The sequence below is a fragment of the Pristis pectinata genome, chromosome 4 (genome assembly GCF_009764475.1).
Source record: "Pristis pectinata isolate sPriPec2 chromosome 4, sPriPec2.1.pri, whole genome shotgun sequence".
NCBI lineage: Eukaryota > Metazoa > Chordata > Chondrichthyes > Rhinopristiformes > Pristidae > Pristis > Pristis pectinata.
In genome coordinates, this window is record NC_067408.1 from 31,695,872 (window position 1) to 31,714,706 (window position 18,835).

The window sequence follows — 18,835 nt, forward strand, 5'->3', positions numbered from 1 at the left end:
CATAAATTCTTCCATCCTCAGGCAACACTAAAATGTTAATCTTATTTGAATTTTTTTTAAAAAAAAACTTCAGCAAAAAAGAAAGGCAAATCCTTTTCATTTATTTTTTACTCTTTATCCCTTTCCTTTTTTTGTCTTTACCCCTGATTAATTTTTAAAAGTTATGAAATTGTAGGGACAGGAAAAGCAGATACTGTAGCGACTCACCGTCCGGTCAGGCGAACCGGCTCGGCAGTCGGGTCGCGCGGCGTCGGAGCGACGAGGCCCAAGATGGCGGCGGGCCTCGTCTTTCCCGAGCGACGGGGAGAACCCGCGCGTGGGAAAGACTTGATGACGTAGTACTTACGTCATTGCCGGTTGCATTGGGCGGGAACAGTCTCCCTTAAAAGGCCCGCGCAAGGCGGGAAAATAAACCAGTTCTTGTTTGACAATCCTTCGACTAGCATCTTGTTTTATTTCGCGGTAGCAACCGCTACAATACCATGTTTAATGGGCATAATATGAATTACTACACAACTACCAGAATTGTCAATGTTGAATTAACTACATTAACTGGCCATCTATCTAACTGCCGTTTTTGTAGTGTTACTGTGTACAAACTGACCATTATGGTCACTTAAAAGGGTATCTAATCTTCAAAAACATTGCCAGGATTTAGTGGTCAGTGGTGAAACAATAGGATTCACCACTTCCGAGGGAGGTATCCAAAAAGATCTCATAAATAACATATCAAAAAAATTTGAAAAAATGTTAAACTCATCTGATTTTGAAACATTTTTTTGGTGAATTACAATGTCTTACATCAAATTATGATTTTACAGGGTTTATCAACCTTTGATTAAAGCTTGTCATGGTATCAAAAGTAACAAAAAGGAATGTTTTTAGGGTATTTTGTAGTGAGAATAGTTTGTAAATAATTGGACCTTGAAGTCTTTGCTGGTGGGAAAGGTGTATTAAGTATGGAGGATGAGATGGGCCAGTGCATGTTTTTTTTCAAGGGTTCACTGCAACAAAATTATGCAAACCTCAAGACATCATTGTTGTTCCAATATTGCAGAGTACAACAGATGAGCCATTGGTCTGTATTCAATATTGTGGGTGTGGAAGGCTGGGGTGGCAGATAGTTCTAGGCATTAGTCAGATGTATAATTAGGAAGTGAAGGTCGAGATGGAATATTGGGAGGTGGGTGGAGGATCAGGTTTGTAGTTTGCTTGTAGTGATGGGATGATTAGAGTCACAATGATATTAGAGGGCTTAAGGGACAGCTGCTGTGAGGTGTGTTTTTCTTCCAAATAATGTACTTGATTCATAACATTTGCTGACACATGATATAGGACATTCTCATGTTGACTTTTGCAGTACCAGAAATATTCCATTTGCTAACCAAATTTACATCAATTTTTCTTTCATATTTGTTCATATGAGCAAGAAATCTAGGCTCCAATCCCTCAATGTACAGAGGCGAAGAGTGCCTTAAAATGTGGCCTTTACCCACAGGGTGTTTGTGGCAGCCCCACAAAGCTTCTGGAATGTGCCAGTCTGCAACATTCGGTTATGGAATGCGCCTTGCATTGCAAGAAAGCAAGTTTCGGCCAGGCTAGAGGGTGTCTTCCACTAAGTGGATAGTCTTCCAACAGTAGTTTATATGTATCTGATTGAGTACCTGTGGGAATAGCACGTAGAACACAGTCCTGTGTTCTGTAGCTGTTCAGGATAAATACCTGCATCTTTTTCCAGACCACTTTGTGAGCACACATTCAAGAAGATGATGAATAACAGTCTGATCCCTGCCACAACTGCCTCAAGAGCAGTAGGTGATGTCAATGGTATTCGGGCTCTGCATGAAGGATTTAATGGGGAGTGCCCTTCTCACAGTCAGCCAAGCAAGGTCATAGTGCTTATTTAACATGCACCATGTACTGGGTAGAGCATAGAGACAAGGTGAAGCAGAAACTGGGATTGTGGGAGCTGTGCCCTTTCTCAATTATGGGAAAGAATCTAGTGATTAAATGCAAGTTGTTCTCAATGATGTTGTACACGGATGTGGCCCATATCCCACTCCTGCACTGTAGCATCACCTGAGCTTCCATTTCATTTGGAGCCTGCAAATGGGTTGTGTCTAACGAGACACGATATGGAAATCTCCAGAGAATGAGAGTGTGAAATATATTCAATGTAGCCCTCATTTTGATGCCTCTCTTTGTTTGTGGCTTCATCAAACTATGCATAGACTCTGCTTATGTAAATGTAACAATGTGCTGAATTTTTATCTGTTCCCAGAGATGTGAAGGAGGGATCTGGCAAAATTGCAGACTTCCAGCTCAATGTAGTAAGTCCCAGATCATTTGTAGCCACCCGCTTTCTGAAAAAATTCTTTCAGATAATCCATATAACTATTACGCTATGTGAATTTCAAGGCCTCCAAAGTTTTGTCAGTGAATGATAGTGCCATTCACTCCATTTCAGAAGGTCCCAAAATGCTTTTGAGTCAAAACTTAAAAACTGTAGATGCTGGAAATCTGAAATAAAAACAGAAAGTGCTGTTTATACTCAGTGGGTCAAATAGCAACCGTGAAGAGAGAATCAGCTTTATTGAGTTAATCAGACCTCTCACTGGAAATCAGACAATATTTTTGAAGTCCGTTTCTTTTGTAATGTTGGTAAATAATAATTTATTTTGCTTGGTGTGGAGAAGGCTGCAAAACAGTGCAATCTGTAGAGGAAATTGTTAACACTGACATTAATTTCAGGATCCTCTGTAATCCTGAAGCTCCTGCCTATTCTGTGCTGTTATTGATGACTGTTGCTGATCTTTTTTTGCTGTAATCATAACTGCAATGTTTAGGCCATTTTACCATCTGTGATGTGCTTTCTACTTTCCTAAGGACATGAAAGTTCAGCATAAGGGAGGTGAAGGAGCATCATTTGGGGTGGGGGGGAGACAATGAACAAAGTACTCTTCCATGGAGCAGCAAGGAAATCCAAACGGCATGGGAAGGGTGCAGGGAAGGAAGGGAGGATCAGTGTCCAGCACTCTGAGTTACTTACCAAGCATGTTCTGAACACTTAGTCAAATTACCTACATTACAGCACCTCAGCCATCTTTGGGCAATCTTTCATCAGGGATATGCAGAGGATTAGAAGAGCTGCATACTACTTGGGTAATCTTTCAAGGCTATCCATTCATGCTGGGGTAGGGAAGACAGTCAAAGCATAAAGCAGCCTGACATCAGAGGAGTAGGATGCAGTCAGCTAAAGTTAAAGCCCGAGAGTTCCGTATTAAGATATAGTAATTACTTGGACTGGTCACATGAACAAGGCCAGTTATGTGACCTGGAATGTAATCCCAATATCACCCACCATCGTCCTGTAATTAAAAGAGGATACTGGGCAAATCTTGAATTAATAATACAGAACACATAGAAAAATTAAAAGGGCAATGAATTTGCTGAATAGAAAACAGAAAATAAATGCATCAGGGAATGTTTAATAAGAACTTCAGAACTAGAAGCAGAAGTTAGCCATTCAGTAAGATCATTGCTGCACTTTTACCTCAGCACCACTTTGCTTGATATCCTTAATACCTGAAAAAATAGATTACTTATAGATTACTTTGCACTGGGATGTGGAGAAAGGGCTGATAAATGGAATTGAGTTGTAGGTGACCATGGGTGGCACAGTGGTGCAGCAAGTGGAACTGTTGATTTGGGCTTAATCCTGACCTCCGGTGCTGTCTGTATGGAGTTTGCACATTCTTCATGTGATCATATGGGTTTACTCTGGGTGCTCCGGTTCTTCTCACATCCCAAAGACATGTTGGTTGGTAGGTTGGCTTCTACAGATTGCCCTCAGTGTGTAGATGAATGGTAGAATCTGAAGAGAATTGATGGGAATGTGGGGAGAATAGGTTACAGACAAAATTCATGGGGAAATGGGATTGCTCAGTGAGCCGGTATAGACTTGAGGAGCCAAAATAGCCTTCACCTATATTGTAAGGATAACTTAATGTTAGATTATTCAGCTGACTAAAAAGTAATTTGTATTCATCATGCCATTGTACGTAAATAACTATAGACCTTTAAAAAGATTTCTGTTAACATAATAGAGACTGACTGCCTTATACACATCATTTCTGTTAGCTTATAATATGAATAAGAATGACTTTATGGGGATGAAATTCAACTTACACTGTGTAATCAGAGTGTTACACACTCTACTCAATATTTAAACCCATTTTCATTGTGAAGGAAAACCAGTGGGAAGCAGCCAATTCACTTCTCTTCATTTAGCACACCTGGTAAGATCTAATTTCACCAAAGTAGAATCTCTATTTCAGACTGTAACTTTACTTTTAGATGCTTTGTGTACAGATTGTTTTATAGTTTGAGCGGTCAACAGTGAGCGAGGGAACACAATTGTGTTTGATCTGGTTTCTGTGACTCCACACACTTCAAAGCAATCTGCTCAATTCTACGGGAGAAAATTTTCAGTATAAATTCAGTAATAATATTGATGTGTAAATCTGTTGTTACTGACAGAAAGTTTAAGAATTAAGTCACAGCATGCCAGTGGAAAATTCACCCGTGCAAACCAGTTACTGAAATAATAATTCTCTTTCAGTCAGTGCATATATTAAGTGAACATTTAAGAAAAACTGCAGAAGTGGGAAATCTGGAAGCACCCACCGGGTTATAGTCAGAATTTGAAACAAAGCTAACACTTCAGGTCCAAGACCCTTTGCGAGAAGTGTGAAAGAGAAAGAAAACAGAGGGTGGTGGTTCTAGTGGCGAAGGGGTGGTGGTGGGTGATGCGTGGAGATGAGAATATCTCTGATGGACTGTTGCCATAGGGGTCATGTTCAGAGATTATGCTGAGATTTCAGAGGTTGTGGAATGGGTTAATGGGGCAGTTAGAGAAAATGAATAAATGTTATGAAATGAGGACAGATAGAGAGTGAGAACGTTAAAAAAAGGAATTTAAAAGTTCCAAAATGCAGGATTGTAGGCATGCCCACCCGGCAGGCCAGGCTGTGCTCATAAAGCGAGAGAAACTGACCCAAAATCATAGGTGGATCACACATACCAGGAATGCCAGTTCTGATACAAATAGAAAAAGCAAATTAAATGAAATTGTAGAATTCAATATTGAGTCCAGAGTTCTGCAATGTGCCCATATGGTCACTGAGATGCTTTATCTCAAGCTTACATTGGGCCTCACAATAAACAGTCCAGGAGGTCACAGACAAATAGGCCAGGGTGGGATGGAGAATTAAAGAGGCAAGCAACAGACAGCTTTGAGTCACCCTTGTGGAATGAATGCTGATGTTATGCAGTTGTCACCCACTCTGCATTTAGTTTCTGCAGTGGCTGATAGGTACAGAAGAGCAGACCAGGGACCTGCAAAGGGAACATTCCTTTGAAAAACAGAAAGGGGGAGGGAAGGGGAAAGTGTGTTTGGCTGTGGAATTTTGTTGAAGCTGGCAAAAATTATTCAATATTGAGTCCAGATGACTGCAACATGCCCTGATAGAAGATGCTTTCACTGCTTCTATCAGAATTGGCCATTTTTGCTGCGTCTGTCTGTGATAGTGGGTTAGTTTTTCCTTACCTGTTGAGCATATCCTACACCTCTGCATTTTGCAACTTTTACCTTCCTTTGTGTTCTCACTATCTGCCCGCATTTCATAGTTTTTGTTCATCTTATTTCTCTCTATCCCCATTAACCCATCAAGCAAATGTCCTCTGCAATTATCCCCATGACAACCCTGTTCTGCTCCCTCCCCACTCTATCTGCAACAAGACTAACATGCTTTCTCTCTTTTCCAATTGTCACAAAAGGTCTTCCACCTGAAAGGTAACTCTGTTTCTCTTTCCACAGATGCTGCCTGAACTGTTGAGTATTTCCAGCATTTTGATTTTACATTAACTATGACAAAGGACTGGATCAAATTCTTGCTTACCTGGTTTATGCTGGGTTTTGCCAAATTAAGGCAGCTCTTCAGGAGAAGCCCCCGTCCCCATTCCCCCCAAGAAATTCCTGGACACTTTTTGTTTTACAACAATGATTATGCTTGGATTTAACAGTAATTGTTTGATTGGCTCAACCAGTGCATTGACTCCAAGCTTAATTTGTGTCTTCACAGCTGGTCCTCCAAAGTTGAAGAAACTGAAGAACCAAACTCTTCTTGAAGGACAAAAGCTTTCACTGAAGTGTGAGGCAGTGGGGAATTCCCAACCCACGTATAAGTGGTTCAAAGATGGAACGGAGATAAAAAAAAGCAAAGCAATCAGGATAAAAACTGGGAAGTAAGTTAATAAAAAATGTTTGCTTTTATGCTTTATATCAGGTGATCCTTTGATTAATTCGTACTTTATATGTAGTGCTGCTTTAAGGCCTTAAATAACTTCTGTTGCTTTTAGATGAACTATCAAATAGCATAAACTTACCAATAAGACTGGGAACTATAACACAGTACCTTTTTAATAACTAAGGTTGGGATTGACTCCAGCCCTTATAATACTGATTATGTGATTGAATCGTTCCTTTCTGATAGATATAGGAAAACCGACCTAGAAGTGTAGCTGCTTAGCATTGTGCTTAAATGTAGCACGCTTAAATTCAGTGCTGTGTGATTGACAGTGGATTTTTTCTGGAGTGATCTGTGATAGCAGCTACTTCCAGATCACTTCAGTGTACTTTGGAAATTCCACTAGATGCTCCCTCTGTGAGTCAAGATTGAGCATCTGAAGTGATATCTGCAACAGGAGTCCATTAAGTCAGATCATTCCCTGTGTGCTGAGGGGCAAATCAGTCCATGTTGTCCTGGAACACATGTTATGGACCATTTCTTAAGCAACCACATTTTCTTAACTATTATTCAGTCTGGTATCTTACTAAGATAAGCCCCATTACTTGCCTTATGTTCTTTGACTCCCCATTCCTCTCCCAAGGATACAGATTCTCCACCCTGCACCACCATTCTCACCACTGGTTCTGAGCCTTCATCTGCTGACACCTTTAAACACACCTGAACTCCCCATTCAAGACCTCAGATTCCATTTTCCGCTACAAGGTGTCCAGCTGGTTCTGAAGCCTGAAGCAGACCCCTGACCCTAACCCGCTCCAGACTTGGCCCTTGGTCCAGGACACTGTAACAGCAGTTTGGTTGTGCCGAGGCCTTGGGCTCCCGGCACTTCTAAAGCTTGCAATGGTGGGCTCAGAACCAAATCAGTCATTTTTACAGTGAGGCCAGCCAGATATCACAGCACAAGAGACGCACCTGATGGTCGTTGCAATCATCTCTTGTGCTGTACATCATTTTGCCCCGTGAAGTCGATTTAGCTACTTTCAATGCAGGTATTCATTTAGTAAGGCCATGAGGATTGGCTGGGGGAGCAATGAGAAACACAATATAAGGAACTCCCATGAGGCCTGTATATTGTGGTGGAGGATGGTTTGGTGGTACCTGGGTGGACTCACTGTAAAATTGACCACTAATTCCCTGCCAACATCCCTGATCGAGTTATATCATACGAATGGTCAATTACGCAGGGGTTGACCCATCTAGGATATTTATTGCATGGGAAGATGAAGAAATGACTTCATGCTCACCTCAAATCCAGTTGGTTAAACAGGAAAGGTTTTAAATCTACATTGCCACTCCCTCTTCTGAAACTCCGATGACTTTGACGTTTATTTATATCTTCCTAGTGTTCAAGGCCATAAACCCAAGATCTCATTTCCACGTCCCACATATAGAAATGTAACACCTATCAAAGTGTAATGGCCTAAACATTCTTTCAAACCTGGAAAGAAGGCAGTGTGTGGTGGGCAAACGAGTATCACTTTCAGGGGCCCAGAGCCTCAAATTCTATTACACATTGAATTGTGGTTTGTGGGTCGCAGATTGGTTCTTGCCTGTTTTCACCACAATAATTGTGTATGTCATAGAAGGGGTCACACCACTGTCAGGCCATTTTCTGCAGGGACTGAGGAGTATTTGCGATCAATTGGGGGGACATTGTTATGTTTGTGATTAGGTTGCAGCATAACTGGATAGAGATTGTGCAGCAAATCCCATTTAAATAATGACAAAGAGGCCTCACACCTGATGGCTGCTTCTAGATGAATGTAATTCACCACAACTTTATGTCACTGGTTTATGATCATTGTTTTACCTCTGAAAGCAAGGTCAAATTCAGTTGTAAATCTTCATTTAGTATAAATAGATGACATTGGAGGAGTTTCTCCCAAAGTTAAATGGAGCTAACCAGAGCCCTTCATGCAACATAAACAGTTGAAGGAGGATTGCACAAGCAATCAGTTTAGCAAATGCACTTTCAATTGACTACAGATAGGCTTTTAAGATATAAACAAAGGAGGCTGATCTATTGCTATGGAGCCCAACTACCAGCTGGCTTTTTCCTGATTGCTATTAATGCTTCAGCTAAAGCTGGAGGTGATAATATTTGGTATGCTTATAGATTTACTATCTTCTTTCCCTACATCTAGAAATTGGACTGTGTAGCATGATTTTGTGTGCTGTGCCAGTCCAACTTACATGAAAATTAAAACTTTACTGAAAATGACTTGATTGGAATTGTTCCGGTGTCTTCTGTACATTTGATGGGTGGAGGACCGGGACACATGCAGTGGCATCCGAGGGGGGCAGTGTCAAGCTGCTCCACCCCGGATTTTCAGTAGCATTTGAATGGCTTGTAACATACAGGGGCGGGGCAGGGGAGCACTCATCCTGAAGTAAGTCAGTTTCTGTGTCTATGTGACTTAAAGAGAACCCTTCGAACAGGTTCCAGGCCAGAAATGAGAAAGCAACATATAGGTCCCTTGAAGTAATTTTGTGTAACTGACTTCACTCGCATTATCTCACCCTGCTCCCAACACCTTCCCCGCTTCCCCCCCCCCCCAAATCTCTACATATTACTTGATCCATGATCCTTTCCCTCTTCCCCCACCCCATACTCTGCACTCGGCTCCTCTCCCCAGGAAAGTCCCCCAACCTTGAACTCACACACCTGTATCCTTCTCTTTGTACACATTGGACTGATATGATGGAAAGGCTTCATCATATTTAAGCCTAATTCAGTCGTGGCCTCGAATGAGTTGTCTTGCTGAAATATTGCAAGTGAAATTGAATAAAAATGGGGTTAGGGTAAATGGTGCCTTATGGTTGGTGTGGACTTGGTGGGTTGTTTTCATGCAGCATGACTCTATGGCTTTATGAAATTCTAGGCATCTGACTTCAATTACCCACATCAGTTCTGCCAGTCCACACCAATTTCCTTGATAGGGAGAAAGCGGTCTCAGTATAACTATCAACAGTGCAGTGGGACACATTTCACCCTGGTCATCAAACGGAAGCCTGGTAAATCATGAATGAATTAGTTTTTGCTGACCAGAGCTAGTTTCAAGGTCCTTAGCACTAAGACAGCAATGCTGAACAAAAGAGTCATTTTTAACACATTGAGGTTAACGTGGCCTTGAATCAATTGTATGAAGAGCACACTGTGTAGGTGGGATGTTCAGCTTCACTTTATTATCTCGTCTAAAAGGCAGCCCCTTGGCACAACAATATAAAGCAATATTTCTGATTTTTATAACAGTAGTGCAGCCTAAAATGTGCATTAATTGTATTATTAATTGTATTAAATGACATCAAAGTAAGTAATTAATGAAAATTTTTCTTTGATGAAAGTACTACTGGCTGAAGACTATCAAAAGGTCTCTAAATGCAGGAGATGGCCTTGTCAATCCCAGTAACTTCAATAAAGTAGCAATTAAAAAAAAGGATTCCCTGGATTTTCCTGTTGGTATATAAAAAAATAGCATTTGCTGCTGACCACAAAGAAACCCACAGTGATTAAGCAGGCTTGGTGTGTGAATCTCCACCTTACTGGCATTATTTGTGAACAGTTGTCATTGGTAAGGGATTTATGGTATTCAGCATCAGTGATGTCATCAAGCAGACTGAGCAACTGACGGTAGAATTCTCACAGACATCAAACCTGGAAGTAAAAAGTAGTAATTTTATTTAACCTTTTTGAGTACTTTACAAAAATAAAATAAAGATACAATAGGAATATAGCACAGAACTTGAAATATCTCAAACAAAATTTTTAAAGAATAATTCACCTCAGTAGGTGGATATTAATGGAGCTGAATTTCAGCAGAGTACAACATGCAGTTACTAGTTATTAAGCTGAGGGTGAATTTCTATCCCTGTGTCTCTCCTGCTTTGTTTTTGTTTCTGACAGCTTACAAGTATCCATCCAAGACTGATATCAAATTATTCTTTTTTTTCTACAGAAAAAACTCAAGGCTTCAGATAAGTAAACTGAAGGTGGAAGATGCTGGGGAATATGTATGTGAGGCTGAGAATTCAGTAGGCAAGGACATGTCAAGAACTACTGTCAGTGTGCAAGCTGGTGAGTGCCTATACATCCTATAGTTTTGTCAACATTCCTAATATATGGAGTAGAAAGTATTTTCATGACAGTCTTTACATTGTAAATAAAATTTGTGTTAATTGTCATAATTTTCATGTTAAGACCGAATATACAATACAAATGCTTCTTACAGTCAATCGCTTTTTAAACAACAGCATTGAATAACGAGGACTGAGAGTCTCAATAAATTCTAAGAGACAAAGAGGGAAGCAAGTACTGAGGTATCAGCTGTTTCATAATATCATAGTTTTTGTGATGATGCTTCCGATTTTGAATAGGCTATTGATTTCTATGCATCTTTTAACAATTCATCTGTCAATTTTGTTGATGAAGAGTAAAGATGGTCTGGGATCCTGTTCAAATTTTAAATAGGATTATCCAAATACTGAAACACTGTATTACTTCTGAAGCCATTTCTACATCTTCTCTTAGCCCTGCAGCTGTCTCTCCGCTCAATCACTCCCATACCACAGCCTTTGATTCCCCCAACTCAGGAGAGCTTGACTGTTCTTCCAGGTACAGTTTTTCCTCCTTTAAATACACAGATTTTAGATTTGAATGTCCAAGCTCTTTCGACACATTTTCACTGCTCAAGTCTGTGCTTACCTTTGCCTCTCCAGTAAGGTTCCCACCCCTGATGGTTATGAAAATCATTATCTTGGATAATATCTTCTGTGACTCTGTGCTTCTCTATCAAGTTACATCCCTCTTGACCTCTGTGCACCCTTCACCATGGTCAACCACACGATCCTACATCAATGATCTCTTTCCCATTGTTCAGCAGTGTTACCCTTGCATGGTTCCACTCCAACCCTCCAACATTGCTGGAGAATCCAGTGCAGTGGTGCCTCTATGCTATCCTGCACCATTAACTCCAGAGATCCCTGCACATTCACTCTTGGCCTATCTCTTTGCACTTCTGCATGTTACCTCTCAGCGACATCATCTGGATACATGACACTGGAGTCTACATCTGTGCTGCCAAAGCACAGCTCAACCTCACTACAACCACTTTTGATCCTTTACTGTCTTAGTGCCATAAAAACACAATGCAAAAGCAGGAATGGACCATATGGCTTCTCAAGCTCTCTGCAAGATGGATTAAGGTACCATCCAACAAGATCATTAGAATGAAAGACATGATTAATACTTTCTTGCCTGACGTTCATTGATTAAGTTGAGAGGCACATGTCTGACTCCCAGTTCTTGATGAGCCACAATTTCTCTAATTGGGAAAACCAAAGTGATTGTTAATCACTCATCCATGAACTCTTCTCCCTTGTTCCAGAACAATATCTTAGGCTAACCAGACTGTTCATTACTGTGTCTCCTTGTATGACACTGGCTGACCCTCTATCCCCTGTACCTTACAAGAACGTAAGAAAATAAGGCCACCGGGCGTCTCAAGCCTTCCCCACCATTCAATATGCTCATAGCTGATCTCTACTGTTCTTAACTCCTCTTCTGTGTCAGTTCCCTATAACCCTCAATTCCCCAATCTTTCAAATATTAGTCAACCTCTGCCTTAAAAATATCTATTGATTTGGCCTTCTCCATCATCAGCGGAAGCAAATTCCAAAGATTTGCCATCCTCTGAGAGAAAAAATTTCGATGTACCTCACTTTTAAATATCCAGCCCCTTATCTTGTAGCTATGTCCCCTTGTTCAAGATTCCCCCAGTTCTATAACATTCCCATTCCTTCCTCGGCTCATTTGCTGTTGAAACCTTTATCCATTCTTTCTTTACCTCAACTACCATAATACACTCCTGGCCAGGCTCCTATCCCTGTAAACTTAAATTAATTTGGAATAATATTACCACTGTCCAAAGCCAAGCCTAACCTCACTCTGCCATTACTCCAGTGCTCACTGGGCTGCATTGTGCACAGAATACCATCACTTCAAATTTAAAATTCTGATTCTCATGTTCAAACTGATCATTTCCTTTTCCGCCCCTATCATTGTAATCTCTTCCAAACCTACATCTCAGCAAAACACTACTTCAGAGGAACAACCGTTCTCTATAGCATAATAGAACTATACTTTTCTCCATGTCTCCATTCATGCCTTCAGCCATCGATATAAGCCATCGATACTTTAAGCCTTGGGATTCTTTCCCTCAATGACTACAACTCCACCCCTCTCTCCTGGTTTAAAATCTAATTCTGACTAAGTTTTAGTCATCTCCCCTAATGTCACCAGTGCCTTGGTTTCAATTTGTGCTTAACTACATTGTTGAGATTGAATTGCTTAAAATGTTTCCCTATGAATTTTTCATTTACAATGAAGTTAGTTTTGGTTCCTTCAAATGCATCTAGTTTTCCTGCATTATCATCTGTGAGTGTTATGTGAAAGAGCTACCTTCAGGGAGAGGATATGTGTGAACTTGGTTTGATTTGTGTACTGCCACACCCAATTGATTCCTCGATGCTCAGTGACAAATTGATGAAGCCTGTGATTCTTCGGGTTTTTGCAAAAACTTGTCTGACCCCATGTGAAATCAGGCTTGGAGGAGTGGTGGCAATGAATGCTCTTTTCTACAACAATATTTTGTGCTGTATGCCACTGATATTATGGTCAGTCTCATGGGAATTTGTAACCTACCAATCTGGTTCTTTCTTTGTGATGCTTAGTGTTGTACTACTGCTTAGAATATATTAAAACATGAAGGAACAATAGCTTGCATGGTAGAGATCAACCCTGTTCAAATTATAAGGTAGAACTTACTTCTGTCTGGTATCTAGTTGCATGTTTCCTCCTGGGGCAGGGCTTTTCTAAATAAAGCCTAGAGTTTACCTTGTTCTAAGCAGCCTGCAGTTGATCAGACAAAACACTCAGCACCTGGTTCCAAGCTCCACCCATTGCTAGTTAAATACTTCCATCTATATTACCATAAGGGCTTGCTATTTCTACCTGATGTGGAGTGAAATGAAAGCACATAGGAATAGGATTCCACTGGAACAGTAAATCCATTACTCTGATTTTCATTCCTGCCCACTGTGGGAAGACCAGGCTGCTGTGTGCGTTCACCACCTCCTCACAACTTGTGTTTGAGAAGCAGGTTTCCCCTGAAATTAATTACTGAATTGATGTACCTTGGGGCTCTGTTTCTATAGAAACCTGTCAGGTTTAATGACAAATATAAATGTTGCAGCTCTGTGGCTTTCTCTCTTTCCCTTTCTCTTTCTGTTTGGTGGATTGTTGGTAACAATTCGTTTACATTGATAAATCGTTCTCAGGAATCCCTGAGGGCCTGTCTATCAGGTCTAACCTTTGCTTTTACCAATACAACATTTTTTTAGATGGTAAATCCTGAACTGTCCTTTCTTTGTGTTTTAAGTCATCTATTCAAGTTGCAGGTGATTTCATTTTTTGTTGTTTTTAGAAGAATCCTGGAATTTGGAATCCTAGAAAAATATGTAAAATGTCAGGGAAGTGAGGGTTTGGCCAAAGGCAATGATCACCTCCAGCAAAGGACAAAGGTTATGAATGATGTATCTGTTTTCCCTTCTTTAATGTAATACTTTAGAACTCCGAAATAGGGTTTTTTATATGCTAGTTAAAATAACTATATGCTTGACCTATTGTTTACAGCAGTACTAAATAAATATTATAATTAATGTGATGAATATAAATGGATCCTGCTCGAAATCACAAATCATTGATGCCTTTGTTGAGACAGATTACTGAACTATCCTTTTCAACATTTGTAATCTTAGTAGAAGGAAACTGTATTAGGTTATATTGAAATCCAAGGTGATAACTCCTCAAGACATTTTAGCAGCACCATCTTTTACTTCTACTTCACAGTCAAATCGTTCACAGAGAACTGGACCAAACCATAAAGAAATGTACTCTTGAAAGTTCCATTTATCAGCATTCATTTTCAAAGATAGTAATACCATTTTTTCCAAGATCTGTTTATCTTTGAAATATTAAAATGAAAAGTTTACAGAACTGAAATTAACAATGATTTTTAATTTCTGCACTGATTACACACACATCTGTTATTCAACCTTTGGCTTCTAATCAGAGATCAGAGCCAAGATCCATGTTTTAATAACAGGGTAAATTGTGCATATTAGACTTTTTCCTGCTTTCTCTCCTGGCAGGTCACGGCATGACATAAAGCATTTTGTTAGAGAGGAAATGAGTATTATGGCAAATAGCCATTTTGTAAAATTACATTTTGAATGATTTATGAATATTGATTTATCATTCTCAAATTTAGCAGTAATATTGCTATACAATTCTGCTCAACAAAACTTGCTGATAATTTTAAATGACATGAAACTTCTGTACACACATTATAACATTCTGGTAGTTGATCTAAAAGATCTGAAGATCCAAAACACTGTACCATCCTTTAGAGGGCAGTGTGGGCTATTACCAGTGTGTGCTGTGGGAGTGCTATGTTTGTCATTTTTTTTCAATTTAATTTTTTTTGCCCAAAATATACTTTATTCATAAAAATAGCAATTGGGACATTTATTTGTCTCCATTTACTGTACTTAGCACATCATTACATTTGTTCAGTGTTTACGTTATGCTAACATTGCATCAATTTTTCATCCCCCAAACATTCTATCGGTGGCTCAGAGCCCAGACTCTGTGTTCAGCAGCATGAGGACCCTAAGCTGTGACCTTTCCCCAAGGAACTTTATTGGTAGCTACACCAAGCTTCAGTGCTTTTCTCAGCACATAATCCTGCACCTTGGAATGTGCCAGTTTACAGCATTCAGTTGCAGATAACTCCTTGCACTGGAGGAGCAGTAAGTTTTGGACAATTTAAAGTGGGTCATCTTCCAGCAACAGTCTGAATATGAGCAGAATCCATTGTTACGTCACTGTTGCTGCTCAGGATGAACCTTAACCAAGACCACTGCATTACTTTGCAGACCTTATTGGCAAATATGCACTGTGGAAGGAGATGGATGATGGTCTAATTTGCAATGCAGTTACCTTGAGGATAGCGTGCAGTGGCATTGAGATTCCAGCTGTGCATGAAGCATCTGACAGGTTAGAGCCCTTCTCACCACCAGCCAAGCATGATCTTGATGCTTGTTTGAAAGTTCTGGTGATGAGGCATTCTGCCAAATGACTTTGACAGTCTGCTCAAGGAACCATCGAACAGTATCCACTGTCTTCTTTTCCCGCAAGGCTTCCCAGACATTCCATGCAGACCACTGCCTGATTAATGTGTGGTTAGAGGTATTTTTCTTCAGCTTACCATTGCCTTAGCCAAGAGATGTTGAGGCAAAAGGAAGCTGCTGTTGGAAGTGAGATCTGTGGTCAGTGACAAATTCTCTTCAACATAAAGTATGAGGTGACTGACCTTTCCATTGTGTTGCACAGGACTGCATTACTACATTTATGCAAGAAATTGTCCTGGACAGCTGGTGCAAATGTTCAGATTTATAAAATTTTAAATCAATAACGTTGCTTAATAATATTTATTGTGTCCAACCGATTCACCGTAAGTGCTGCTGGTATCAAAGAAATACAATCTTTCAATAGGCAGAAAGAAGTCAGTGTTGAAATTATTGTCTAGAATTCACAAAGCAAAAAGGAAAAGATTATATTAATGTAAACTACCAGTTAAATTTGATCTGAAAAAAAGGAATGTGCTTGAGTCTTACATTATTATTCTTTAGCCAAAACTTAAAAGCAAAATCTGAGTATTTATGTACAGTAATTTGTCGTCAAACCACAGTTATTGGTGGTCCATTTTTCTCTTTATTGTCCTTCTCTCTTTGTCATATACAATCTTCTCTTCACATTAGCTGTGCTGTATTGTAAAGTCTGCACTGTGTGATGGCAAAGCTGCACTCTCAGGTAATTATGGTTAAGTAGTCTTTTGAGAAATACTGACAATTTAAGGGAGATTCCTACAATGACAAATATAATTTTAAACATATAATAGCATGATTGCCCAGCACAAGAGTACCCCCGCTGAGGTAAAGTGACACAATAGCCTCCATTTTTCTCTGACAGTAAGTCTAATACTGCCCTGAGTTAAGGTGTGAACTGGAGCATTCATTTTATTCAATCAAACCCACCAAGATCCAAGTCTTCAACCTTGGCAGAGTAAGCAGTTTGATTAACATCATTAAGTAATTATACGAGGTTCCTAGAATATAATAAAGTGTTGATTTCTGAGACAGTTCTACCCCAATACTGCATCTACAAATTAAAGCATACAAATGTAACCGATGAAAACGTGAATGTCTATGACCAGTCTTTTTTTTAATCTATTAATGGTACAAAACAGTTACATTCAAAAAATATCACACATGTAATTTAAATGGGTGTACCAGCTGCCAGTCGATACTATAAAACACATCTTTAGACATTTTTAAAATTTTAGTTTATCTTTTTCAAATGTAATCATACAGTTCTAAAACTGGGGATAAAGTTGTATCATTGAACTTTTATGCAGTATTGTAAGTTACAATTGTTGAGTAAAATCTGTAGGTGGATAGGTTAGATTTGTTGTGAAGCTCATTGAAAAAGAGATTTTGAATAGGCTGAAATACCACGATACATTAAAGCCAGCAATTTCTTTGCATTAGTGCCAGTTACTGGCTTGCAAGTAGAAAAACCTTAGCAAATTTAAAGAAAATAAATTGCTCACTCTGAAGCAACAGTGACTAAATATCTAAAGTGCCTTCATTGAAAGCATATGGCTGAATATTTGACTTTACTTAAATCCATAAGTGTCAGAAATCTAGGAGCATGTAATTTGTAAGAGGAGATAACTTAGTAGGCTTACTGTGGAATGAACTCCTTTGTACTGCTCCTACATGTTAGCAATGAGTAATAGGATAGTCTAAGCGAGAAATTGTATTAGTAACCTTTAGACAGAGAATCTGTGACCAAATGACTGAAGTTTGTAAGACAAAAGTTGTGAAATATGTGAATCTCTCCCTTGATGATCTCCCTCTAAGGTGTAAAAGCAGTGCATTTGTTTTCAAAGACGTGAATTGAGCCTAGTATTCAGTTGCAGCACAAAGAAGGTAATAACAAATTGGCAACCTCTACTGAAGCATACCCAATTATCTTGTCCAGTGAAGATAATGGAAAATAAAAAGGAACAATATGTAGAATGAGCTGCAATATTCTCTGAGCTGTCTTGAGCTACAATTAAGACTAATTTCACTCCTAAAGGACACTGAGGTATAGACATGATGCAAAGTACAACATTAATTCTCTAACTTTTGAAGAAAATAAATTAATGTGAGAAATATGTCCATTGATTCAACAAAGAAAATCATTGTTCTTGGATAGGCATCTGTCTGAACAAGGGGTCATGTGCTTCTGGTACTGTAAGTTATCTATGCAAAGTAGCTATTCAGACTTGGAAAGTCCATGTTGGATAATTTAAGTAATATTTTGGGGGTCATACTTTTTCTTTTCACTAAGCAAAATATTGTCATTAACATGAATCTGATTTTGCTAATACTAATGGAGGGATGAAATGTAGTCTGGAGTTATCCTTAATAATGGGGATTATGGAGATAATTTCATCAGTCTTTGCATGTGTGTAATTTTACCTGTCCTTGGTATCTTTATGGGATGAATAGACTGTGTGGTCTCCAGTGGAACAGGCTGAATAATTTTTGTCCTGTTCTTTAAATATCTTACACACTTTTCATCCTATCATTTGGGATGTAAGAGATGTTCATCGCTATTTATTTTTGCTTAGGTCTGGAACTTATCAAATTTTCATTTTGATGAGGCACATGAACAAAATGTTCATTTAAAAGATTCATGGTAATATTCCACACAGATAACATTTTCTATCTTTAGTACCGTGACAGAAAATTCTATACATCTGCCCATCACCCACATAGAACTACATTCCAGTGTGGCAAAACCATAAGGTACTTGGTAATGAATGCCTGCCTGTAATATTCCCCATCCAACTGAGCTCAATAGAAATAAAATATACATAGGCTGTATAAGTATGACTAATTTATTAGGACGTAGATTGTTGTCACCAGATTTGAACTGTATCCCCATTATTTACCAAATACAAGTGTAAATCCTAGGAGAAATTGGACTTAGAAATCCAATGATTCAAAAACATGCAGAGGTATGTCACTGGATATGACTCGTTTTGAATAATTGTACCCTACATTAAATTACAGTCTCCATTTCTGTTTCCTACACAGCCTGCTTTCTCTTTACAATGATTTTAAAGGAAAGAAAAATCTAACAAGATGTTTAATGAAGGGTTGATTTGATGCCATGCATATTGCACATGCACTGAAATAGAATTCGGTCTTGTCTTTGCATTACTGGTGTGTGGTAATCTGCAGGGTACTTTGTTACAAAATTCTGTATCCAGTGATGTTATGGCATACACCAA

The 18,835-nt window shown here is 39.2% G+C and overlaps 1 protein-coding gene across 1 annotated transcript in view; it reads left to right on the plus strand.

The window, feature by feature from the left end:
• LOC127569323 (pro-neuregulin-2, membrane-bound isoform-like) overlaps positions 1-18,835 on the plus strand; it is a 490,672-nt gene that overhangs the window by 379,468 nt on the left and 92,369 nt on the right. The window contains 2 exon segments of the mRNA XM_052013852.1: positions 6,144-6,306; positions 10,325-10,443. Of these exon segments, the coding sequence (XP_051869812.1) occupies positions 6,144-6,306; positions 10,325-10,443 (282 nt within the window).